Source organism: Pseudorasbora parva, chromosome 20 (assembly GCF_024679245.1).
Source record: "Pseudorasbora parva isolate DD20220531a chromosome 20, ASM2467924v1, whole genome shotgun sequence".
NCBI lineage: Eukaryota > Metazoa > Chordata > Actinopteri > Cypriniformes > Gobionidae > Pseudorasbora > Pseudorasbora parva.
Window position 1 is genome coordinate 30,270,463 of NC_090191.1, and position 27,950 is coordinate 30,298,412.

The following is a 27,950-nucleotide window of genomic DNA, read 5'->3' on the forward strand; positions in this document are numbered from 1 at the left end:
CAAGTTTGAGTTCAGCTTGCTACATGATCTGCTCCCATTATTCGATCCCATTTCCTGGAATTATCCTTTCATTCTCCACTATATCCATCTAAAAAATTGAGAGGGGGGGGGGGGGGGGGGGAGTTTGTATGAGCCTTGGTGCATATACAAAATATGAATGTTTGAAAAATATGAAAATATGAACTGCAACATGTTAGAACCCCTTCCAGCTCACTTTTCCTAAAATCCTACACTATACATGTGTATAAATTTACATAAAGGCTGAATAAATGAAAAGGGTCTAAAAGAGAAGTGGGTCATACTGTATGACCCTTGATGTGTATGCAAGAAATGGAAGTTCGAGTTCAGCCTGCAACATGCTCTGATCATATTCTCCTACGCCTTCCTTTTCATTTTCCTCACTAAACCTAAATATAAATAAATAAATAAACTCAAAAAAATTGAGAGAGTTGGGGGAGGTTGGATGAGCTTTTGGTGCACATGCAAGAGCTGCTAGTTTGAGCTCAAAGTTCCAATCCAGCTTACCTTTTCTTTACATTTTCCACTCATTCTCCACCATACCTGGCTTAAAATAACAGAAAAGCACTAAAAAATTAAAAGAGTGGGGAGTGACAGATGCAACATGGTGCAACATGCTCCAATCACATTCAACATCCTTTTCTTTTCATTTTCTTCTCAAAAGCACAAAATAAATGGAGAAAGTAGAACATTTTGTGGTAACACTTTAGAAAAATGGTCAGTAGTGGTCAACATTATAAAGCATTTATTTATCTTTGTTAATGTTTTTTTTTTTTACATTTACTAATACATTATTACAATTTTGTTAGCATTAGCAGCACTGTGTGAATTAACATGAACAAACCATGAACAGCTGTATTTTTTATTAACTAATGTTAAAAAGATTAACAAATACATTAACACATGGCTCATGGTTAGTTAATGTTAGTTAATACATTAACTAATATTAACTAATGACCATTATTCTAAAGTGTTACCCACTTTGTATTAGCCTTGGTGCACACTGATGCTGTAAAATCGAGTTCAGCCTACAACATGCTCAAATCCCATCCATGCTGACCTATTCAATAACTTTCCACTTTCGATAATTCTCCACTATATCACCTAAAAAATTATGCCAAATCCCCCAAAAACTAAAATGACGAGAGAAAGGGGTAATTTGGGTCTTGGTGTATATTTGAGTGCTGAAAGTTCAATTTCAGCCTGAAGTACTTTGATCCCATTCACCTCTCACTTTACCTATACTTTTCTTCTTATTTTCTAGTATACCAGTCTAAAAAAATTATGCAAAACCCTCCAAAAATCTAAAGCAGAGGGAGAAAGTCTTGCTGCCCAAATGTAGCGATCTGAGTCCATGGTCTGAAGCAGCTGTACTTAGGGCGAGTCCGAATCCACTTTTGCTAGTTTAACGGCGGAAAAAAATGGTTTGCACACCAGGCACATGGTCCAAAAGGGTTTTACCTAGTCTCTTAATGAGTCATGGGTGTGTTTTGAGCGTAACATGCAATAAACAAGTCTAATCTCCTATTCCCAAAAGCCAATTGCGCTTGCACCATGGCGGATTAGCTTTCTACATGGCGGAATTTGCGAGCAGAAAGAGAAACACTTCTCCCAGGGGGAATTTTATTTTTAATATTTAAAAATGTGTGTTTGCTGCTGTGCGTCCTTGTGTGTGTAATAAGCCGAGCGTATGCACGTCATAGTCACATATTACTAACGTGCCCTATAAATACTGAGCTAATTATTTTGGACCAGGTTTAGTTGGTCAATAAAAAAAAGCCGTTTTCAGTTGCCCCAAAACAGAAACAAGACCCATTTTCGGACCATGGGTGAACAGACGGGCACGAGTGTATTTGCTATTTAAACAACGTGGAGCTGGACGGGAAAATGATAACTGCGTCGGGCTGAAACTAGCAAAACACATCGGGTGTATGATAGGGCCTTTGGTGCTGCAAGCTTGAATTCTGCCTGCAACCCATTCCCCTATATTTACCCATAATTTCCCCTTCATCCTCTACTACACCTAACTGAAAAATATGCAAAACCCAGAAAGAAAAAAAAAAACGAAAGAGAGCGCTGAAGCAGTAATGAACTCTTCAGAAAGAAGTTGAGGATTAATTGATCTGTAGGAGTCGTGCTGGAGGAGAGAAAGCTGTAATTAAGCTACAGAGGCTCTGAATGCTGTTTTATAATGACTGCTACAAACACACACACACACACATACACACACACGTTCACACAGAGACGTTTCCACATGACATTGCACACACACATAATTGCAGTCTCACGCAACTCTGACAAAGCTGTTTGCTCCAAGACTGGTGAAGCGCTATTCTATTTACAGCAGATGGAGAGATTTTACCATATTTACCATATCACTAGAAAGCAGTACAGTGCTTAGCTTACTCAATAGATCAAATCCTCGTGCACTTGCAACCCTACTGGCGAAAACTGTACTAAACATCCGTACTGGTCAGTATTTGAATGTGACTGAATTGTCATAAAATGTTTTATATTATACTAAATAACCATATGTGACACATTGTTTTTCAATGGTTTTAAAAGACAGACTTATTTATGGAGCATTCTGTGACTTTTAAATGTTTATTTACCATCATTCAGACAGATCAGATCATCTACTAGCCATAACGCTTTAGTAATGAGGTCTGTGCGGTTGAAATGTAATTAAAATACGAAACATTCCTGTGTCGGCTTCAATACATATTGTCATTTTTCTAATTTATTCCCTAAGAAATCCATGAATAGCACCTCTGCCCACGCAATGAAACAATGACTTTCAACCCTCTCCTCCCTCCCTCTACCCATTCGACTTATTCCGTCTGTTCAATTATTTCATCCCTTCAATCTCCTCTTGGCCTTTCAGGCGACAGAGACGGAGCACGTATTGTGACGGCACAAATGAACAGTGGAAGTTTCATCTCCTATTTGTGGTGCGAGGTGCTCAACCAATCAAATGTTCTCCTTCTTTCACTTGCTAAAGCATTCGAAGGAACACCATGATAATTTTTAGAAGCCCATTTACTTCTTTATCTTTTTAATCTCCACATTTACCTTGCTCTTTTTGCACCTGCAAGGTCGACTGTGATTGGCTATCAATTGAAATTGTACTTGAAGAGCTGTGAAGCGGAGGAACAAATTCAGTTGCTGCGCTTTGCAAAGTTGGAAAACCCCAAGAATTTTGAATATCAAAGCAACATCTTTAAAGGAATAGTTCACACACACACAAAAAAATAATGTTACTATTAACTCACCCTGACGTTATCCCGTATGTTATAAACTACGGCAAGGGGTTGTATAACAATAAGCAACCATACAATTACAAATGTATTGCTCATTGCTAGTTAATGAATTAAAGGGTTAGTTCACCCAAAAATGAAATTGATGTCATTAATGACTCACCCTAATGTCGTTCCACACCCGTAAGACCTCAGTTCATCTTCACACACAGTTTAAGATATTTTATATTTTAGTCCCAGAGCATATGCAGTCAATGCCCACTTTACTGACCATGTCCAGAAAGGGAATGAAAACATCATCAAAGTAGTCTATATGTGACATCAGTTAGTTCATTAGAATCTCTTGAAGCATCGAAAATACATTTTGGTCAAAAAAAAATCACAAAAACGACGAATTTATTCAGCATTGTCTTCTTTTCCGCGTTTCTCCAAAAAGATTCAAACGTGAATGTGAATCGATCAACGATTCGGGTCGCAAATGTCACGTGATTTCAGCAGTTCAGATCGCGTCATCTTTTTAGTAAGCACTTTGAATGTATCACTGATACCAGTACTAATACTGATGTCTCTATTAAATCATTTTTCTCTCTCTCGATTTTAGCCATTCAACATTACAGTATAACTGAAACCTATCAATTCTAACATTTAATATGCTTTACAAAATATATATATATATAAGTGTATTTTAAACAATCTTCACATAAACCTAATTTGATAAATGCCACATTTAACTGTGCCTTTAACCCCTTAAGCCCCGAGGGTATTTTTAGAGTTTTTTTTTTTTTTTTTTTTGTCTGAATGACATACACAAATTTAAAGACTGATAGCTCCAAAACTATAGCAAGGAGAGTCAAATAGTAAAGGTATCATTTGTTAGCAAAATTTTTAGAAAAGATAAATGTTAGTATATTTGGACAATTTAATGCTGAGAAACTGCTGATAAAATCCATTTTCTTTTAATATTTTTTAAATTTATTTTAGAAATATTTTTTATTTGGAATGCAGTAACTCGGGGAGCAAATATGGCAGAAGACTAATTCTTTTTTGGTGATGTTCCCCCTATGTGTTCTGTATCTGGATCAAATTTCGTGTTGATAACAAAGTAAACAAAAGTTACAGCATTGGGAACAAAAGTAAGATTTTTGTTCAATCCTTGACATTTATAAAACTGTTATTTTCTGAGTGACTTTCACAAATTTAAAGACTCATAACTCAAACTATTGAAATGATGGTCAAATAGTAGGTATCATTTGTTAGAACACTTTTTATATTTAAAAAAATATACTTTTTTATTGCATTTGGACAATCTAATGCTGAGAAACTACTGATAAAAGACATATATTATTACAATATTATTTCTATTATATACCATTATATATATATATAATATAATAACACAAAATGGATAAAATATACTAAAGACGTCGTTACAAAGGCCATCTCACTACAGTAGTTTTACAATGATTTTATGAAGCGACAAGAATATTTTTTGTGGGCAAAAAAAACCTAAATAACGCCTTAAACAGTGATGGGCCGATTTCAAAACAAAGCTTCGAACCGTTATGAATCAGCGTATTGTTTCATGTTTCGGTTCGCATTTCAAATCGACAAACTGCTGAAATCACGCGACTTTCGCAATCCGAATCATGAATCAATACACTGATTCATAACATCAAAGCTTTGTTTTGAATTGGCCCATCACTATACAAGTCGTTATTATGTTTTTTTGCGCACAAAAACTATTCTCGTTGCTTCATAAAATTATTGTAGAGCCACTAAAGTGAGATGAGCTTTGTAACGATGTCTTTAGTGCCTTTTATGGGTGTTGAGAGAGGAAATGACATTGGTGTCAATGAAGGCCTTTCTGAGCCATCAGATTTAAACAAAAATATCTTCATTTGTGTTCCGAAGATGAATATAGATCTTACAGGTGTCGAACGACATTAGGGCAAGTAAAATATTTTGGGTGAGCTAACCCTTTAAGTAATCAAGTACATGATCAGTAATAAAATAAGAACTAATAAACAAATGACAATCGGACAAATAAATATACAGCTAATGAGCTGAATCAGGTGTGTTTGAGGAGACATGCAAAATGTGCACTGCTGAGGGGACTCCAAGAACGTGGTTGGGATGATGTGTGTGTGTGTGTGTGTGTGTGTGTGTGTGTGTGTGTGTGTGTGTGTGTGTGTGTGTGTGTGTGTGTGTGTGTGTGTGTGTGTGTGTGTGTGTGTGTGTGTGTGTGTGTGTGTGTGTGTGTGTGTGTGTGTGTGTGTGTGTGTTTGTCCTCATGACTCTTTAGGTCCGCCTGTATGAGCTCGGCTGTTTTCGGAAAGAATCGATTCAGCGTATCTATCTTTTATAAATATATTAAAACGAAAGACTCTTCGGAGATATGAAGGATGCAATACTATTCTATAGGTACTCTAGATTAACATGAGACTGGCAGAAACAGTGTGTGTTATGTACCCTTTAAATAGACAGCTGGAGAGTATGTCCTGTGTTTTATTTCCCTTGTTTGAAACTTGAGGGTTGTACTGAAGGAGTATGAAACTTTTATCAAGAGGAACAACCTGTCTGTACTTCTGAATGGCGTGAGAAGCATCTGCCTCTCACCTCTCTCCCTCCATGTGTCCTTCACTTTTTTTCTTAACACCTTGTACGCCCTCTCAATCATTTTACAGAGTGTGTCTCACAGGGATTGCTTGAGGAAAAGAAAAAAAAGCGGAAAAAGAAAAACAAGAAGGGACATACAACTGTCAAGCACTGCTGATTGAAACCGCAAGGTCATTTTGAAGAGTGAGAGAGGAGGGGAAAGAAAGAGATACTCTCTGGCATGTCAGTCTAACTCCAGCGGGATGTGTGTATCTGTCTGTAGCACAGAGACGCTGAACAAAAGAAGAAGCTCTAACAGGTGGATGATACACAGCTAAGCGACTCTTCACCCTGATGACTTCAGGGCCTTCTCTCCATCATCGCTCTATTCACTCCTTCCATCCTATTCACACTGCACCTGCCATCCCTTGCCTTATTCTCTGGCCCGTTCATTCAGCCTCCCCCCATCCCCTGGCTCACCTTGCAGCTCCCCGCTTTTGCTGTAGAGTTCCCTCCGCTGCTCTCTCAGGTACGCGCTCATGCTAATGGCGTGGGAAGACGACTCAAATCTGCAAAAGGAAGTTGTCGAGGGTCAGAGATCACGTAGGAAAGCATGTCAAGGGTTCTCGTTTCAAGTTAACCTAAAATGTGACGCATCTGAAGGAGAAAATGGTCTCCTGTGAGGCACTTAACCCAGACTTTTCGTGTGGTCCTTGTCTGCTGAAACCCTTTCAATTCCATGTCAAATCCTGAATCAACCTGCACGAACAAACTTACTTGAATAGAGACTGTTTGGGTCGGTGAGGTTTCTTCTTGGAGAAGAACGCTCCGAAGTCTCCGCCGGTGCTGACGTAGGACAGCTGGGCAGAAGGCTCTGCAGCGCTACGGGTGTTTTTGACGTCCAGGTAGTCCATTAGCAGCACCTGAGAGAGAATAAGCGCAAATTGTTGAGTGACTTGCAATATTCAAATGTTTATTCAGTCATACATTACAGTAAACAACCGAAGTCATTTGACTGTTTGAAGCTTTAAGCAGCTGTTTCACTGCATGCACTTATGATAAACAGTTTATTAGTGCACTTGCTGGCAGCCCTGCATTTTGTAGACATGAACAAACGGTTCAAACTGTTATGCCAAGGACACCCAAATGAGATGATTCACTTGCACTTACTCTTTTATAAAATATAAAGCCAGCTGTATATTTTAATAATGTATACTTGTGAGAAAAAGTATAATATAGCCTACACAAAATTGTTATTGAATATATTACTATAATATTTCATATTTATTCATTTGCATATTGTTTCTCCCTACTATTAGACTAATGATACTGTTCAAGTGTGGGTCGGTAAGACTTTTTAATGCTGCATTTATTGAAAAAACCCTGAAAAAAACTAAAATTGTTTTATTATTTATTATATTTTAAATATAATCATCTTAAGTGTCTAAATATATTAATATACTCCTGTAATGGCAAAGCTGAATTTTTGGCAGCCATTACTCCAGTGTCATAAGATCCTTCAGAAATTCATATATTATGCTGATTTGGTCTTCAGGAAACATTTCTTATTATAATCAATGTTGAAAACTTAATATTTTTGTGGAAACTGTAATACTTTTACAATATTCTTTTCCGAACAGAAAGTTCAAAAGAAAAGGATTTATTTCAAACAAAATAAAAAAGTCATTGCTTTTGTTCAATTTTATGCATCCTTGCTGAATAAAAGTTGAATTGCTTTAAAAGAAAATAACCCCCCAAAAAACTGTACAGTGCTTAACACAAAAAATATTGTTCAAAACCAAACTTAGGCCATCCTAAAATACATTTTGTCAAATATGTAGATAAGTTATGCATATCCTTAGTCTAGAATGACTTATCTGGATCGATCTGAACAAATCTCTTTCTAGGTTTGTCTCAGGCCCACATCTTTCCAGTCTGTCTGTGTGACTTCAACTGCTTTCCATGTCCGCCAGCAAAATCCCATTAACTCTGATTAAAACTGCACATCCGAGTTCATGAATATCCCATTCAACACTATCCATAACCATTAAGGGAGGTTCAAACAGCTGCAAGAGTGCTGAAAAAGAAGTTCAAGTAAACTTTTCCACAAATTAGCAAGCCATTTTCCAATGGCTCCATAATTTAGTGAAGCAATTTGCTTGGTCTATTTCAAAATCCCAGCTGCAAAACAGTCCAAAGTGGAGATGGAATTAGGAAAGGACAGATGGAACTACATCTGACTGATAATAGCATAATTAAACAGAGATAAGAAGGGAACGGTCTATGAGAAGAGGGGAAGCCTCATCAACAGCCATTCCTCAACCCAGAGACAAGTCCATTCCGGCCAGCCCGTTACATTCCTGTCAGATTATTAATTACTAATGCCCATCTGATCCAGTGATGGAGCGGGTCTCACATGTAGACCCCCGACTTAATTAAATGCCAGCGTGTGCCTGATGAAGGAGTCTGGACCCACTTCACTGACCTCAGAGAAGGGAACATGGAACTTTTAAGGCAATTAACCATGGAGGATGGATAGATGATGGGAGAAAGAGAGAGAGAGATTTTGTGAAGAAAACAGTAAACACAGGAAGGGGGATGGATAGAAAGATTAGACAAAAGAGATTAGAAAGTGATCAGTCAGCAAATTCATCCTGGCAAAGCCAATGACAAAAATGAATGGGCCATTCCTTTAGTACAATGCAGTACACTTTTAAGTCCCCCTCATATGGATATTATTTACTTTACGCTTTATTAGCCATTCAATGTGCCATAGAATAGTCATTTGTCTTTGGAACTGGCATGAAAACATGATTAAATATGAAGAAGAAGAGAGAAGAATGTCTAAAAGATAGAAATCAGTTTTCTTTTATTATCACAATATGACCCTTATGATACAAAGTGAACATAAAAGTTAACTATGTTGTTTCGAGTAATGTCATAAATATTTTTTTTAATAGCTAATTAATATTTTTGTTTTCTGTGTCCACATTATCACATATTGTTAGTTATTTGTAATATTCTTTAAATATATTTCAGTGCGAGAGCAACAGCAGAAGTCTAGTTTTTTTTTATTCTACTTTATTTGGTAACACTTTGTTTTACAATGTCCCTGTTACAAATGGTATTTCCCGTAGTAATAACAGTAAATTATGCATAATTACATGCAACTAACCCTCAACCAAACCAAACCCTAGCCATATAGTAAGTACATGCAGTTAACGATTATTACTCAGTACTTAAATATATAATTACACTGTAACAAATATACCTTAAAATAAAGGGTTGCACTTTATTTAAAGGGGTCATTGTTACAGAGTCATTATATATTAATCAACTACATGCACTTACTATATGCTGTAAAAAAAAAAAAATGTTGGTTTTAACCTAAAAAAGTAAGTAACTTGGTTGCCTTACACTTTTAGTTAATTGAAATTACAATTTTAGTTGATACAATGAAGGAAATTGGTTTACAAAATAGAAACTCTAAACATTATTGTATCTAAACCACATAAAAAATGTGATGAATCATGAAAATAGCACAATTTGGCATGTTTCACTGCATCATCACAAATAAAACATACACAATTACCCAATGTGCTTACAAAATCTTTTAAAAATATTTGAATAAATGTTGTCGATTCTCTTCTTTTTTTTTAAATTAAAACATTGTATTAACTCAAATATTTATTTTCAATGAACTCAAAATTTTAAGGCAACCAGGTAACTTATAAAATATATTTTTACAGTGTAGGGTTAGTGTAGGATTAGGGTTTGGTTTAGGGTTCGTTGCATGTAATTATGCATAGTTTACTTATTTTAATTACCATGGTAAGTACGTGTAATATGTAAAAAGAACACGGGTCAAAGTGGAACCAAATAAAGTGGAACCTTTATTTTAAGGTGTCCATGTTACAGTGTAATCCTACATTTAAGTATAGAGTAATAATAACAATTAACTACATGTACTTACTATATAGGGTTAGGTATAGTGGTTAGTTTAGGTTTAGTTGCATGTAGTTTATGCATAATTTAAAGTTATTACTACAGTAACTACATGCAATGTATAACAAGGACACTGTTAAATAAAGTATTACTAGTGTTTTTTTATCATGCTTTTGCATGATTTTTTTTCATGGCTTCTGAGTACTATAACTGCATGAAAATATTTGTCGCAGGACATTTTACAGAAAAACATAGGATGATGAAGGGAGGAAAACTTGAAAACAGAACTCATTATACCACCACCAGAGCCAGCAAGGTCACTTTCACTAAAGCGCCTCGTGCCTCATCAGAAGTGTCTTCGTCCCCATTATAATGCGGCTTATTAGAGCAGCCTTCGTTTTTCCGTAACAACAGGGATGAAGCGTGGGCAGCAGCAGTGCTGTGTCCATTTTAAAACACCAAACAAGTAGGTGGAAACAACAGAGGCAGCTCCACCAATAACACAAAGAACTCTCGACTGAGTCTTCCGATAAAACATGCAGAACAAACTGCTGATCTCCAGCAGGAACGTCTCAAAGAACCACGTCAAACAGATACAAAGAGCGGCCCACTTATGATTTATGCCGCCCATGGATGGACACATACTAACAAAAGACCTGTTTTACATTACAGTGAATTTTTAGTGGTATACGTGGTCATATCAGTGATGAGATGGCAGTTCATTTCACCGAGCAAAACCTATTTCTCGCAAATGACCTTGGGAAAACAAGAATGGGTCAAGATGATCGACTAGTCGGTTGGGAAAATATAGTAGTTTGGTAGAGTCCTAGTAAATGAATGATTATCATTGACTTTCCTCAGTAAACATCCTCCGAATGACCTTTTTCTGAGGATAAGGGAGGACAAATACAAAATAAAATCACCACTTTGAGCAAGAGTTACGTGATGGACACACTTTGGACCCTTCCATTTCCGGACGTTCATTTCACAAGCCCTCTCCTTTATTGGAGCCTTAAAGACTAAGGTTGTTTTAACAGAAGAAGAAAAAAATCAATATTCATAGCCTCTTCCAAGAAAAGACCAGCTTGAAAATGGGCTTGGGAAACAAGAGCCTGTGAGAAACAGCAAATGGCTTTTCACACCAGATAATAAACACAAAGCACACCGGCTGGGTTTGTGATGTGCACAAATGCATGTGTGTCAGTATAACCCACTGCCATTACAATAATTCTTCTCCCCTGTATATGGCTCAAAACCCTTACAAATCTTAGAAAAGTGTTTAGATACTGTCTGGAAAACCAAGAGTTCGATTCAATTCAATTCACATTATTTGTATAGTGCTTTTCACAATGCATATAGTTTCAAAGCAGCATAAAATGAATGTGTCTGCCTGCATTACAATTTAAACTGGTTTGTTATCAGAGGAGACTGTGTCCAAGTTATGCATTTCAGAAATGTACATATACAAAGTACACAGTTAGCCAACAATGTATTATTAATCAATATAAAAATAAATGAAGGCACAGACAATGGGGTACGTGAAAAAAGATTACATGTTGTTAACAATGATTAGGGTATATAGAAATTGAGCATGGTGCACTAAAGAATCAATCTTTAGTGAACTTTAAAACCCAGCCCCTTGTCTTTGAGGACACATTCTCAGTTTAATGAACAGTGAAAAGCAGCACTCATCCCCTCTATTAGCCACAAATCAAGCTAATTAAAGAAGAAAAACGGTGTTGAAGGAGGTGCAGGTGAGCACCTGCTCTCTGATGATAGACGTTTGTGGAGTGCTTTAAGAAACGAGGGAAATAAACAAAGCTTCCTGCCTCTCGTCTACCCCTCGAGATTACTAAGAAAAAGCAGTTTCCTCTCATTCCATGGTTTCCAAGAAGCCATCTGACACCAAAACATGATAATTTCTAAAGTGTTGTTTAGAAACCGGGTGTATGCGTGACCTTCATAACTTTTAAAATCTCACAAAAAGTACCAAACTGTGCAATTAAACAGTGCATTTAAAGACCTGACTGAAAATAAAACTATTATCATTATGGAGGAGGGGTATCATCATGGACTTGATACATAGAGGAGTAATTATGAAACATACAGAACTTAAAGAAATTGCTGGTAACATCTTGTTGACCAATACCACAGCACACCTTCAGGGGTCCAGTGGAGTCTATGCTTCGATGGGTCAGGGCTGTTTTGGCACCAAAAGAGCGACCAGCACAATATTAGGAAGGTGGTATAATCATGTATAATCTGTGTAAAAGCACACATAAGTGAGACATTTGTTAAATTTAATATCAACAGCATATTTATTATATTTGATGCTAATCATGATGCTACATATCTTGGATAAGTCCAGCCAGGTAATACAATATGTTAACTCCAAGATAAAAATAACGTTTAAAAAGATTCATTTCTCTACATTCTGGCATGCTATTTCATTAGATTTTCTATCCCTACACAAACAATAAAAATAATGTCTATAAATAGAATATCACCTGTTTTATCGCAGATTTTTTTTTTTGTAAAATCAATATTTTAGCATATTTTAAATATAGTTAGGAGGGGAAATTACGAGTGTCGCTACCAGGTGCCATATGATCAAGCATACATCTCTTGAAAAATTCAGAGATCACTTATCATTGAAAAATCAATGTTAAGTGGTCTCTTAATTTTTTTCAGAGCTGTATGTTAGTAGGAAGTCAGGTGCTTATCCACTGCAATTAAATGAAAGTCAAGGAACCTACCAGGTACATTAAAAGGATTTTTAGCATGGAGCGTGTTTAAGAAGGAAACTGTAAAATAAAGTGTTAACAAAAAATGCAAAAGCCAGTTATAGTAATTAGAGTAATTATGACAACACACCTGTTATAAGCGAGTTATTTAATTTTAATGATTTATTTAATTTCTTCAACACAACTTCTGGAGACATACTGCCCTGCAAAGTTTATATCTATCCTGCTTCGGCTTGTGATTTTCAAGCGATCCTGAAGAGCTTGATTAGCTGGTTCAGATGTGCGATTAGGGACAGTGGGGCTGTGTCTGAAATCACCCCTTTTACACTTGAATAAGGAACTATTTGAGGGGACAGCCATTTGTTGTGGTGTCCGAAACCATAGTGGACTTTACCAAGTACATTCAATCCCATAATGCGCTGCAATAATAAGTGTACAACTGATACTAGAGAACACCCCTATTGCACTGTGAGGGTCATGACAAATGAATTCCCACACCTCGGCAGATGGCGCCCTCAGCTGAATCAGCCAATCATTTTCCAAGCTGCTGCTCCAGTGTAATATCATATAGGCATAAATTCCTTGTTAATTGATTATTCCTTTGTTTAATTAAGGCTTATACTAGTTTCCATGACAGAGTTCAAGATCAATATTTTCATTACTACTGCTAGTTTGAAATGTTTCAAATGGTTATTAAACAGCAAACACAAACTAAAACAGCAGCCCTTCCGGCACACTCAGCTTCCCACTTTTATTCACTTGATCAAGCGGACTATTAGTGGAGTAATATAGGGAATAGTGAATAAGGTAATGGGGGACAATTTCAAACACAGCTTGGGTCTCCAGGAGCAGGTTTGAAGACCTCTGATGTACTTCCCACACGTCTACACTCTTACTTGCATTTCTTCTTCTTCGTTTTTCTGGAAAATAATCTGCTGAAGTTTCAAATGCTTGAAACTTGAACCCCAATCAATAACAGTAAATTAGGTTGAATCTTTCAGAGGCTAATGTCTCGTTGGACAGTACAGTAAATTACATAGTAATTATTTCCATTACGATTGTCAGAAGTTGTGAATGGTACCAAAATACTGAACTGTACCATACCACTTTTTGGGAACCTTCCATACCTAGCACAGTAGTCCGGCACCTGAAGTGGAGCTAGACTCACTGCAAAACTGTTGATAGTTCAAGGTGAAAAAGCAGAAGAAAGAGTACAATAATGCAGACATTAAATTAATTAAATATAAAATTGATAGTTATTAAAAACATATATATATATATATATATATATATATATATATATATATATATATATATATATATATATATATATATATATATATATATATATATATAAACACACACACACACATATATATATATACCAACATCCACTGGGAATTAGGATACGGCAATTAAGTTTACTTAAGACCATTATTAAAAACAATATTAAACATGCTAATTATTTACAGCCACTTCAAAAAAACTCAATATCTTCAATATCATATATCTATTCAATAAACAAAACAAGACCAAGCGAAAAAAAACTAAAAACTATGACATGGGCAAACAACCCCTTCCCCCGGAGAGAAGACACAAGAAGACCTCAGTGACACACTGTGACGTCTATGGGTTCAAAAACCTCGCTGAGCATTGTCTATCCTATTCTGACATATTCTAGTTCAATGTAGATATTACATATCGCATAGAGAGGTCAATGCTTGGAGCAGCATCTCGTTACAAGAAGTCATTAGCATTCCCCTTGGCGATACTCAGAACGGTCCACTAAGGCCGTTGCTATTACAGAGACACACATCACAAAAGAATGCATAATTACTGTCGTAATTAATGAACATAAGAGTGGCGCTTTTCAAAACAACCAGCGTGTCTCGACCATAAAGCCTGAGGGGAAAAAAAGAAACGCAGGGTTTTAAAACATGGAAATGAACTGTTATGATCATTAACCCTGTGGTGGAAATCTTTCAAATCCACAAGCAATATGCAAGCCGTGGCCAGTTACAATAGATCATTTAGGCTGGTACACAACAGCTCATTTAGAGGCCATGTGTCTGTCTATCTCAAAGACATGAAACAGAAGCACTTTGCCTCTCCCTCCGCTGCCAGACTAATCACTGTCAGGGCATGAAACGCCTCACTAACACTGTATAATCCAATTACTCTGAGGCTGTGTGGCTCCCACTAAATCTAAACAAGTTGTCAAAGTGGAAAGTTTGTAATTTCCTTTCTTTTCCCTCTTTCACGCTCTTGTTCCCTTCACCCTCTCACCCATCATTCTCCGACTCAAGTCCGTGAGGCTTAGGGGGAGGGACAGTAATACAGCGCAAGAGAAAGATTACAACGAGTGCCATTATTTTTTTATCTTCTTAACAATGGGATACAAAGACGTGGGACTTAGAACTGTGAACTTAAAGAAAAAAATCAAGACCATATTAAATATAACAATAATCAATATTTAAGATCCAGGATTGGTCTGCCAGCGAAACTCATTATCTTTTATAATCATATATCTATCCAATATCAATATCAATATCCACAGCGTTGATAGAAGTACTTTAAGAAAACATTATTACAACCATAAACCAGTTTCTATAACCTTATCCCCAAAATAATTGTAATATTACCTAACTTTATAATATCACTGTAATAAAACCTAGTTTAGAACTGTTACGTAATAGCATTATCTTGTGGTGATAACCATTTGTGTGTGTCAACAATTTTTGAGAAATACATTTGCTTGTTTCAAATTTCAAAAAATTTGGCTCATGGCTTAATGACTATGGGAAAATGTTGGTGGCCAAACCACTTGAGAACCACTATAGCATACCCACAAATACTGCCAGTTTTTTCCTTGATCAGTGGCATTTAAAGGGATCCATTAATATGTACTAAGACAAATTAGGGATTGGACTTCAAAAAGTCAATATCTATAAACTCCACACACTCCTAAAAAAAACTCTGCATGGCTCTTTAGGAACCCGGTTTACAAGTTCAATATTGTTTCTAAAACTCGTAGACTTTCTACAAGAATAGCTGAGCCACAGTTCAAAGATTCAGGAACTGAAAGAAATGAAGATTATAACATGTCTCTCAGGTCCATCTGTCTGTGGCCTTCATGTCTTCAGTGTAATGGAAAGGTCAATGTAATTCCTGCCTCCTACAGGAACAGAGGAAACTTGGTGGCAAAAGTTTGGCATTAAGATAGCTAGAAAGACAAGGGTGCACAGGGGTCTCATCTACACCTGAGAGAACAAGAGGTTATCGTGAAGGTAACCCAACAAGTGACGCCAAGAACATCAGGTGCATCAGTGCATGAGGACAGGACCATCATTTTCACCTAAAAACTGAAGTTTGCGTAAGTCACACCTGAGAAGAGTCCTGCAATCAGCACCTGACACCAGAACTCAAGTGTCATCGAATGAGACATAGAAATGACAGAAAATAATAGAAGATTACAGGATAGAAAGGGAAAATGACAGATGAAAAAGGGAAGAAAAAGAAAGAACAGAAAATAAAAAGGAGAAAAGGAAAAGGAAATGTGCATAGAAAAAGTACAGGACCGATTACAAAAAAGGAGAGAAAACAAAAAAGACAAAAAAAAAGAAAACAGGGCAGGAGGTGATAGAAAAAGAAAAAAGAAAAGTGTGATGTTGTACTCATCCTCACTCTCCCACATTCTTCATTCCAAAGAGAAAATAGAAAGGAAGCAGCTTTTTTTGTGTGTCTTCAGAAGATTCTTTTTTAATGATGGGCCATTCTGAACCGACAAAATACTATCACAGTCAGGTGAAGAGAAGAAAAGATCAGATGAGATTTGGTGATGTGATCAGGAGGATAGAAATATCACAAAAGATTAGCAAAACCTCATCTACCTTAATGAAGATTCTCATCAAGAGCTTACATTATCTCACACAGTGACCACGGGAGACTCCGCAGCCCCTGGCAAGCGGCCCGCTTGGGCAAGGAAGCATACTGAACACTTAATATCATTTCAACAAAGCCAGGATGACTCTGCAGTAAAGAAACACTTCCCCAACCTGTTACCTTTCATTTTTGTCTTTCCTTGATTTTGACCACCTGATTATTACCCCTTTTTTTTGCTGTAAATCAAAACTATGAAACCATTTCTATACATGTCTCAAATGATGTCTTCCATGACATAAAATCCATATACTTTAAATACTTTAAAAGTCCCCCACACACTTTGGGGCAAGTGTTTTCACATACATGGTCAAATCAGAATAAATCTAGGTTTATATTCAAAGAGACAAGATAGGCTATGCATGACCTGACGTTTTATTCTCATTCAAAATGAGGCAATGGGAACATTACGGAGCTCTAGTAAACACTGCCACAATGTAGGTTTCATTCATACATAAATCTGGAGGGTAAAAGTCTATAGACGGACTTATAGAAGTAACAACATAGCTGAATAAAAAACGCTTTTTTACTGACGAAACAGGAAGACAATAAACACATGAATGCGAAAATATATGATTTGAGTTTTTCTAGCGATCTCTGGATGTTTTCATAACAATAAAGTATATTAATAAACGATGCAGGTCTAATTGACAGCATGTATTACAGTACAGAAGCTATAAAATATATTTTGTTTTGTTCTTTGTTTTTTTTACATAAAATCCACGATGGCTTTAGGCACATGTATAACAGTCATTAGAACTATATAGGAAAAAATATTACAGAAATCAAAATTATTGCTGTATTTAATGTCTTAGCCAGTTAAAAGTAAGAGATGAAAGAATAAAACCTTTTAAAAAAAATGGTATTACATGACATTTCTGCCCCTGCCACTTCTACGCCCTAAATCAGTGTGTTTGGCCAGTTCATTTTTGAAATGCAGCCTTGGTGAGCATACAAATCGTACAAAACCTGATCGATTGATCAAACGAACGAGGGATGGATGGAAGAGAGGAATGTTGTGAAGCTAACATTAGATCCGTACGTGCCTTGATGTCTTCCTACCTTAGAATACATCCTCCTAAGGCAGCATTTTTTAAGCTTTAATAAGCAAACAAGTTGAAGTAAAGGCTCTAAATAAACAAATTAATCTGTCACTAGCTAGGGTGTGAGGTGCGCGTGCTAATGAATGCAAAAAAACAGGCAGAACACATTCACACAGCCGAACCGCTCATCATGCGGCAGTTAAATGCCTATTTTGACTTCTATAGTCACCTCTCAGAAAGATGCTCCTCGTTACTTAAGGTCTGCGAGGAGCTCGGCGGGGCCTTAGCAACAGTTGGCAGGGCTGAGCTTGTTCTTTCTACCGCTCTCTGAAGACTGCTTTGAAAGGAGGAGTAAAAAAAAAAATACAGGAGGAAGGTACAAGGTCACAGTCTGACTCTTCACCCTGTTTGATGGAGTGATGACAAACCCATTTACTCATTCCCAAGCTGCATCGCTACTCTCATCTCTCTTTCTCTCCCTCGTTCTCCTGATTCCTATCTCTAATGCACAACTGGATCCTCTCAGCATGCAGCTGAAAAATAATGCTTTGAAATAGTGCACATGCAATGAGACAGAGGCAGAGAGAGAATGGAGAGAGATGGGAAGAAAAACTACCAATACAGAGAATACGAACATGAAAAAGTGATGATATCTATTTTTTAAGACCTCTTTGAATCAGAATTTTCAATATGTTTGACCATCTGTTCCTAAGATGGTTTTAAAACAGCTTGAGCACAATAATTCTAGACATATGTGAGTCAACATTTTATAAAACCCATCAGAAGGACCAACCTCCATTTAGGGTTACTGTTAAGAGAAAAGCAAGATGCGGGATTGTTGCATTGAGTGAATCCAAACTGCCATTTGAATCAAGTAAGAGTGGCGTAACTCTAAAAAAGGAATTACTCGACTGTAACTCAAGCAAAACGCAAAACCACAAACAGTAAACAAAATATTGTTTAAATAAAAATCTAAATTAACCATTTAAAAACAGTTTGATCTAATTGCACACACATCCTTTTCAATCAACCACAAGTTTTGGGAAGCATTTTTCCCTCCCTTAAAAGAAATCATTTTATTTTATCCTTCTGGTTGACTTATCATTTTAGTAAAGGTTTCTTGCTCCGAAAACAATTTAGTACATTTGTTTTCTCCAATTTCACAGAAAAACCAATGAAGGAATATATATGCAAATAGGTACCGTAGATAAAAAGAAATGTAAACATACAAATCACACAAAATAAAAACCTACGGCAGGATTTCCAGCGGGTACTTTTGAAGTACACACACACAGTAAATGTTGGGCCTCTTGATAGATTCTCAAAGTTTAGGTGAACAGCTGGTAATATCTCACCTACCCATCAGTCTACTGCCAAATACACAAACACACACACACACTAAAATACAACAAATGAACACACTCCAATTAAACACGGCACTAGGGATGAGTTAATGTAGATTCTTCACCAAACTTCTTTCTCCACCGTTTTACAGAAGCGGCACATGAAACATCTAATAACTGTAAACACTAAACCTACTTGTCTTCTAGCAATTAAATGTACAGTTAGTAAGTTAATAGTATGCTTTTGTTTTAAATGACAGCTTAAAACAAGTGTGTGGTTACTCAGCACTGAGTTGTTGCCAATTAAGGAGCTATGAATTATATACTGAAGATTTGCAGCTGCTAATGTCCACTGAATGCTTTCTAACATGTTGCTGTTTGGTGGCTAGAGCATTGCTAGGTGGTCAGAATAGTCTTGCAAATTCAACTTCACCAATCAACATATTGCATTTATTTCACTGCATTCTTTCAGATTCCTGCTCTATTGAATGACTCTCCAGAAACTGACCTGTAGGACGGTTTGGATCTTGGCATAGACATCTGCCTGCTCATAGAGTTTGATCCCTTCGTGGGCTCCATTGGGAGAGACGACAATCTTCTGTAGGTGGCGGAGAACCACACTGTGAGCCTGGGCCACTGCGTTCAACTTATCAAACAACAGCTCGAGCAGTTCCAGCAACAACCTGAAGAGGGCAACAGAGTGAGAAAAACAGCACTTTAAAATGGATTAAAAAATAAAATAAAAATGAATATATTAATATAAAGTTTAGAGAAAAAGTATTTGAGCGGTTTGCTCGGTTTATTTAAATAAAATAAGATGAAACAAAACAAATCTTTACTTCATTTCCATTTTACTCAATTTTATTAGGTTAAATAAAATAAAATTTGTAAAATGTTAAGTTAAACTAAACCATTTGAGTTGAGACTACATAAATATTTTATGTTGCACTGACTGAACTGGGCAGAGTATTTCTAGTTCCCAGCATGCTTTGCATAGGGATGGATCAGGAGAGTAAATGTTGTAATGAAGTGCGGTTTAAAGTGTTTTTAGTGAAGGGAAAGACCTGTTAACATCTGATGTTATATTTGACATTTCAAAGTTGTGTTACGTTGTGTCGATTTTTTTGAGGTTACCATTATCGTGAAGTGTAGACCTTGTGGTTAGGCTGTGCTGTTCTCAATGAGTTGTAACTGTGCTAGAAATGCTTTACTTGACCATTACTTGCATGTTACAATTATCAAGTGTATTTGACACTATTTTGCCAACTTTTATAATATATTTTATAATAGAAATAAAGGAAATAAATGAATGTGACAGTTCCCAGACTAAATGTGGTCACAAGTTCTACTCCTCTTTATCCTGATTTTAAGTTCTTACAACAAGATTACAACAGACAGACAGACAGACAAGACAGACAGACAGACAGACAGACAGACAGACAGACAGACAGATAGACAGAGATAGACAGAGATAGATAGATAGATAGATAGATAGATAGATAGATAGATAGATAGATAGATAGATAGATAGATAGATAGATAGATAGATAGATAGATAGATAGATAGACAGATAGACAGATAGGACAAATGTTGCATTCATCATATTAATTATTAGAATTAGAGTCCATTAAAATCTTAAGTCAACATGTTAACTTTGACAGCCCTAAAATATCCATATATCCATTTTGCAATTTTTGTTTTTGTTTCTGTTTTTCTGTTTGCTTGCAAAACTCCCAGCACCCCCTTGTGGCCCTTGGGGGTCCCTGGACCCCAGTTTGAAAACTCCTCATCTACAGAGTTTCCAAGACAAGCCACTACTGCAGTCAGTCTGGCTGTCATAAATCCCTCCACATCACCAAAACCGAGCCAAAAGCGGTCCATTCTCTGTTCCTAATGAACATGACAGCAGCAGGGTGCTGACAGAATCTCCCTGTTGAGCAGCGGCAGCTGTTCACCAACAACAATTAGCAGCATCTGTCAAACTCTCTGGGTCCACTAGGAGGACACTCGTCTGTCTGACTTTTGTGGAGTTTACTCATTCATTCATCCCAGTAAAATGAGGCAGAAGAAAACTCTAAGAGGCGGAGTGAAGAGGCTGGAGGTGACAGCATGATGTAGAGTATTAAGATTGCTGGGAGGTGGAAGACAGGAAGATAATGGATGTTCATGTTAGAGACGGCACATGATAACACATGTTAAGATTGATTTACAAAGGACAGGACATAACCCTTGACTCAGACTCAACACGTAAACATATATTATACAGGACGACACTCTTTCATTAGGGATGCACGATATTATCGGCACGACATCGGAATCGGCCGATAAACGCTTAAAATATAAAAATCGGCATCGGTCGATATGAAAACATTATGCCGATATGCCTTGCCGATATGATAACGTGTTGATGTGCCTGCAATAACTCACGTGTGCAAGCAGTGCTACAGCGATAAGACCATGTCAGCACTGCAGTCATTCTTCAAGTGAAAACAAGAAAATACATTGCATGTTCAGTGATTTATATTGACTGTTTTTAAATGCTGCCTTGAATTTCTGAATGCACGTACAGAAGGACGTGACCGTCAGCAGCAGATTTGCCACGTTTTCACAACAAAACTAGCCCAAAACAAGCCCAATCGCGTCTCCCCAGTCCCACTCTCTAGCTCGTGCGGCAGCCTCCATAGCAGCAGAAGCTCCTCCAGGTCCTAGTGCCCTCCAGCTAGACCGCTATATATTTATACATGTAGCGGGTGCGCTGTTGTTACACTAATACAATGAAAAGTAGAATACACAAATAAATTGAAGTTACTTCTTGTTCTGAATAAACAAATCAGTAATGATGTCATAAATCACAAGCATGACACTTGCAAATTAAATACTTTTATATACAGTGTATTAATCTGTAATAAAATTTTACGAAATGGATGATGAAAAATAATCCAAGGAGCTCTACAATAATTGTAGAATTAAAAGACAGCATCAATGGATGTCATGCCACCCCCACTTCATGTGCACAAACGTTAAATCCAAAAATACAATATTTAGGTTACAGCTGCAGCTGGGGTGAAAAATTACTGACTTTATTATTGTTATTTTCAGAGCTTTTAATATACTCTTATCATAAAAAGAACTTTATTAACATGTATTTATCTTCAACAAGAATCCTTTTAGTACGGATACCTCAGAAATCTGAAACCAGAATGAAAAAAAATAGTTTTTGCTCAAAATGGTGTTGTTTCCAAACAAAGGGAAAAAATAAACATATATCGGCATCGGTATCGGCATCGGCCAAAATGAGCTGAAAAATATCGGCATATCGGATATCGGCAAAAATCCAATATCGTGCATCCCTATCTTTCATACAGACATTGCGGAAAGCCAATCCAAAGCACTCCACCTGTTTACACAAACACATGAACCAAAGACCAATGGCAGTCGGTACTAGATGTCGTAACTACACTGCCTGGCTGTAAAAGCATCTTTCTACAATTTCTGACAAATATTCTTTCAAAAAACAGAAAAAAGAAGGGTCTCTGTCTCTATGTGTGTCTCTCTCTGTGTCTCTCTCTCTGTGTCTCTCTCTCTGTGTCTCTCTCTCTGTGTCTCTCTGTGTCTCTCTGTGTCTCTCTGTGTCTCTCTGTGTCTCTCTCTCTCTCTCTCTCTCTCTCTCTCTCTCTCTCTCTCTCTCTCTCTCTCTCTCTCTCTCTCTCTCTCTCTCTCTCTCTCTCTCTCTCTCTCTGATAGCCATGTCCACTGTGAAATCTCATCCTACACTACAAAAGTGTGTATTATATAGTGATTTTTAGGCTCAGATTGTGAAATTCACAAAATTGCTTGCAAAAATCTTTCCTTATGCTCAGACTGTAGACTCAGACCAAGAATATGATCTTCCATTTTCATAATATGCGGAAGATCACTTTCATAACGTGTTCTTAAATCAGATACAGGTCTGAAGTTTTGCATTCATGCGGTTTTTACGTCACGTTAGATTAGAGTCACTCCAAAAGCTTTAACATATCCCTAGGTGTGAATATGAAAGACTGCAGCGAAATTAGGTAGTAGAGGGTTGCTTGCTCTTTTCTTCTCAGTCTTGTCTGCGTCCTCCTTACTGCCTGTGCACAAATTTCGCCGGCTTCCACAGGATATCACCTTATGAATAAACGCATAAACCATGAATTTTGTGGCCTCCATGTTTAGTTCCATGACAGCGTGCTGCATTTGCTATTGTTCTTTTGTGCATGTGGCTCAGTTCACACTCAAACCTGACATTATCCACATTTGTGAACAGCCACACCAAGAAACCGCATCTGAGCAATAAATCAGAATTAACCACTAAGGCTTGCAGTGTGAATTTAGTTTTTGTCACATCATGCCTGGTTAGGACAGCGTGTAAGGCATACTTTTCACTGTGAACCGTAATGCAGCAGTGACTTCCTTTTTCTGTTGAGGTTTCCATAGAAACAGAGCCCTACCTCAACTTTCAAGTGAGCAGAGACACACAAGTAAATACTGAAAATGCTCTATGGTTAAAATGGGACCTTATTTTCACTCAGGTCATTTGGACATTTTCAGCTGGTTTACCTTTTACAGCAAACAGATTTATGAACTGCCATTTTAATTTAGCAGTGCTTTTTGAGTTATCAAGGTAATTACACTGTATGATACATTAGCACATTCAGATGAAAACACACATACGTACACGAAACCATTTCTCAAATGAGTTTGTGAAAAATGGAAATTTCTCCTATATTACTAAAGTTTCCAGCATAATAGTCAGCGCGTTCAAAGAAAAGCTCCCCATTTATATCATTAAAATCATACAGTGAAAATTCAGTGGATAATCATTTGCAAACTCGAAGCTCACATCCGAGAGAACAGCGGAGGGCAAACATTAAAACCCAGAGAATGGCTATGGAAAAAAATAAGCAATTGAGAGTTCATTTTTGCCTTGGGTAAAGAGTGTTTCTTTAACAGCCTTCATTATCTGCCTTTTCTTCCCTTGCTTTTGTTTTTTTCTCTGTTAGAACCGATGCTTAAGCAGACCCTGGCCGCGGCTCGCTTTTATGGATTACACCATTTCTGGAAATGAGGGAGGTATGAATGCCACATGACAGATGAGAGCATTGATCCGGCGAGCCATCATCGGGTAAAGTGAGAGAGCGAGAGAGAGCGCAAAAAAGGAGGAAAACAATGGAAACCAATCATACTTCAGTACAAATGCCTTTCAAAGTGCTTCCCTTAAAAACAAAATCACTGTAAGAGGGAGAAATGCATCTAAAGTGACTGTTTTTATATACTACATCAATTAAGGCCATAATTTAATAGTTCTCGCCCTGTGCACGATTAGTCAGTGCATTGTTAATGTAAAGAAATCCATTTGTTTCAATAATCAAAACATAATAACAACTTTCCGGATCAGATGTAATCAAGGCCATGTAGGCAGGGAAAAATATAAATTTAACACTTCACTCTTCACAATGCAATCACAAGATAAATGCTAAAATCAATTCTCGCCTTATATTATGTAGTTGCACTAGGACAATTGCAAATGTCACAAGAAAAAAAAAGAGCTACGCTGTCTTTAAATGAGGGCGTCTAAACTACAGATGCTTGAAACATGAGGTCTGCAATCCGTGTATAACAGGTGGTTGCAGGAAGGCAGACAAAGACGGATAAAATATTAGCTCCAACCCAAGTTTAATATCAATGATCCACAAAATAGGCAAACAGGAACGTGAACGTAAATGAGAATGTGACCAGACAGAGAATGACTGTGAGAGTACAACTTAAATAGGAACTCAAAAAAGATGATTAAAGGTTTAGTTCACCCAAAAATTCATAACACCGCTTCGTAAAGTCTCGGAGCTTAATGAATCAGTGTATCGAATCAGTGGTTCGGATCGCCAAAGTCACGTGATTACAGCAGTTTGGCGGTTTGACACACGATCCGAATCATGAGACTTCAGGAAGAAGTGTTTTGAAATCGCCACATCACTATACAAGTCGTTATTTCAGGGTTTTTTGCACACAAAACTATTCTTGTCGCTTCATAAAATTATTGTAGAGCCACTGTAGTGAGATGGGCTTTGTAACGACGTCTTAAGTGCCTTTATGGGTCTTGAGAGAGGAAATGACATTGGTGTCAATGGAGGCCTTTCTGAGCCATCGCAATTAAAAATATCTTCATTTGTATTCCGAAGATGAACAAAGGTCTTACAGGTTTCGAACAACATGAGGGTAAGTAATTAATGACAGAATTTCATTTTTGGGTGAACTAACCCTTTAACAGAACACAGCTGAACCAAACAAACTCATAATGGTGGTGGCCATGGTAGCAAAGGAGTGGCAGGAAAATCAAACAAAGGAGCACATAACGATTGAAAACAAACTAAAAGTCCATTATAACAAAGAAAAACAGAACATAACTTTGACACTGCTGGACAAGTTGTGAATTGCTGAGTGTTAATGTGGGAGGGAACTGTTGGTGTGCGTGGGTAGTTTGGGAGAAGATATTGGCTCCCACAAAATATAATTAACTAATAGTAACAGCATGGAGAAGTCTGTAACTGGAGATCGCAAGCCTTGTGTGTGTGGAAATTGGAAAAGATAGCCTACAGACAACAGAATGAGACCGAATCTAACCAGACCGGACTGACAAATCACTGTAGACCTCTTCCTGGTCTACAGTGATTTGACGGGACAAAATATGAAAGTTACGAATTTTAGACGGGAGCTAGAAAAACATATTTTTGGTGGGAGCAGGATGGAAAGTTTGCAGTCCTCTACTAGAAATGATAAGCCAGTATTCAGTATTGCACATATTTAGGGAGATAAAAAGAATAGATTGTGTCTCAAATATGCAGAAAGTATGATTTTCATAAAGAAAGATCTGCCATTCCTACTTATTTACATGATTGCATTTGTACATAAAAAAAAATAAAAAATAGAAAACAGATTCATGAAATAATCAGTTTGTACAATAAGATTCACAAATATACATATCACATGATTTTCTGACTATCTGATTTACTATCTGACTATGATTTTCTATACTCTATTTGTTTGTTTATAAGCACTGAAAAAAAATGTGCTTGTCTTTTTATTTTAACTACCATAAAATATTTAATCCATCCATCCATCCATCAAATCAATCAATAAACTAGTAAACTATATTATGGTAACGTATAAATAATATAGATTCACAGCATATAGCAAATTTCAATTAATACTACTAGCTCCATCGTTCCATTAGCTTTTACCTGGGCTGGTTGTCCTGTGCCAGGTTCTCTCCTCTCTGGTAGGCGTGGTCAGCGATCTGAGTGGTGGATCTCTTGAGGATCTGCTTGAGCTCAGGCTCCAGACGCTCCATGATAGCTTTAATGGTCTCAGGGATCTTCTTGAGTTTGGCCAGAGCTTTGATCAGGATCCCCATGAACTCTGCACTGTTCTCCTCTGGATCCACGTCCTGGTCTTCTCTCATTTCCTGTACTGCACAAACACGCATACACTCCATTAAGATCACTACAATAGTTAATTGACTGACAGCTAAATAAATACAGCTAAATAAATTAGATAAATTGTTGAATCATTAAACACTACTTAACTATTTAAAGGTCACTAATGTACATTCTAATTTGAGTATGTTAATTCATCAATCGGAGTGAATCTTTGTACTACGCGTACTAACAATCTGTTATTTATGTTAACACTTTATTTTAACGTGTAATTGTTTAAGGTGTAACAGTGTTATTATACACTGAGTAATAATAATTAACTACATGCAGTTACTATAGGGTTAGGGTTTGGTTGAGGGTTAGCATATAATTATGCATAATTTACTGTTATTATTGTTAAGCAAATGTAATAAAGGACACTGGTTAGTAATGTTACTGTAAAGTAACCTTAAAAATATTAATAATCAAATACTTATTGTAGAAAATATACATTGAAATCACTTGAACCTACAATGCCTGCATTTTCGAGTCATTTGATAATGTCTCAGTGGTTCATTTCTCCATTTCATAATCATTACCTCCCTTCTCATCAGCATACTCCTTAAAAACCTGCATAACACACCTCTCCATATTCACCTGCTCAATAGAGTGATAGCACATTGAAGTGGTTATTTTTCTGTCTGCTAATACCCTCAAATCCAATGACTGTTTAAAATGGTCTTAATGTTTATGGCAAGTTAATGGGCTCAGGTTTTTCTTCTTCAACCCCCCAAAACTGTAGCTTGCTAAATAATTACTACAATTACCACCGACAAATGATGTGCAAAAGGCCATTAGACAAAATAGGCGACAAAAGGGAAGCGTCTTCCACAGCAGGGGAAATGTTGTCTGATGCCGTCACCTTATCACACATAAAGCACCGCGACAGCAATAATTGCGAGCGTTTCATGTAATGTGAACAAAACTGCAGGAGATGCAGAAATTACTCAAGCTCTGAGTATGAATTGGAGACATCTCTACCAGTTTTAGCAAAATTAGACCAAACTAAAACAATTAAAGTGTAAATAATAATGTAAAATGAAATAGATAGATAGCACACAGCCGGACAGATAGATATTGCCAAAAGTTGTATAGGATGCCTGTCTTTACATGCACATAAGCTTTAATGACCAATTCCTAATCCGTAGGGTTAAATATGGAGTTGAGTTTAGGAGTGTTGTTATAGGAATTTTTGATCATTCTTCTAGAAGCGCATTTGTGAGGTCAGGCACTGATCTTGGACAAGAAGGCCTTGCTCGTAGTCTCCGCTCTAATTCATCCCAAAGGTGTTCTATAAGGTTAAGGTCAGGACTTTGTGCAGGCCAGTCAAGTTCCTCCACACTAAACTGTCTCATCCACTTCTTTATAGAACTTACTTTGTGCACTGGTGCGCAGTCATGTTGGAACAGTGAAGTGATATCCCCAAACTGTTCCCACAAAGTTAGAACTCAGGAGCATGAAATTGTCCAAAATGTGTTGGTATGCTGAAGCATTAAGAGTTCCTTTCACTAGAACTAAGAGGCCGAGCCCAACCCCCAGTCCCCCCCCCCCCCAAAAAAACGAAACAAAAAC

At 37.1% G+C, this 27,950-nt stretch overlaps 1 protein-coding gene across 1 annotated transcript in view; it reads right to left on the reverse strand.

Annotated features, from left to right (window-relative positions):
* Positions 1-27,950, reverse strand: part of exoc4 (exocyst complex component 4) — a 153,693-nt gene that overhangs the window by 107,147 nt on the left and 18,596 nt on the right. The window contains exons 6-9 of the mRNA XM_067427352.1: positions 26,145-26,373; positions 19,393-19,567; positions 6,648-6,793; positions 6,351-6,439 (exon numbers count right to left, since the gene is read on the reverse strand). Coding sequence (XP_067283453.1) covers positions 6,351-6,439; positions 6,648-6,793; positions 19,393-19,567; positions 26,145-26,373 — 639 coding nt within the window. The remainder of the gene's footprint in view (positions 1-6,350; positions 6,440-6,647; positions 6,794-19,392; positions 19,568-26,144; positions 26,374-27,950) is intronic.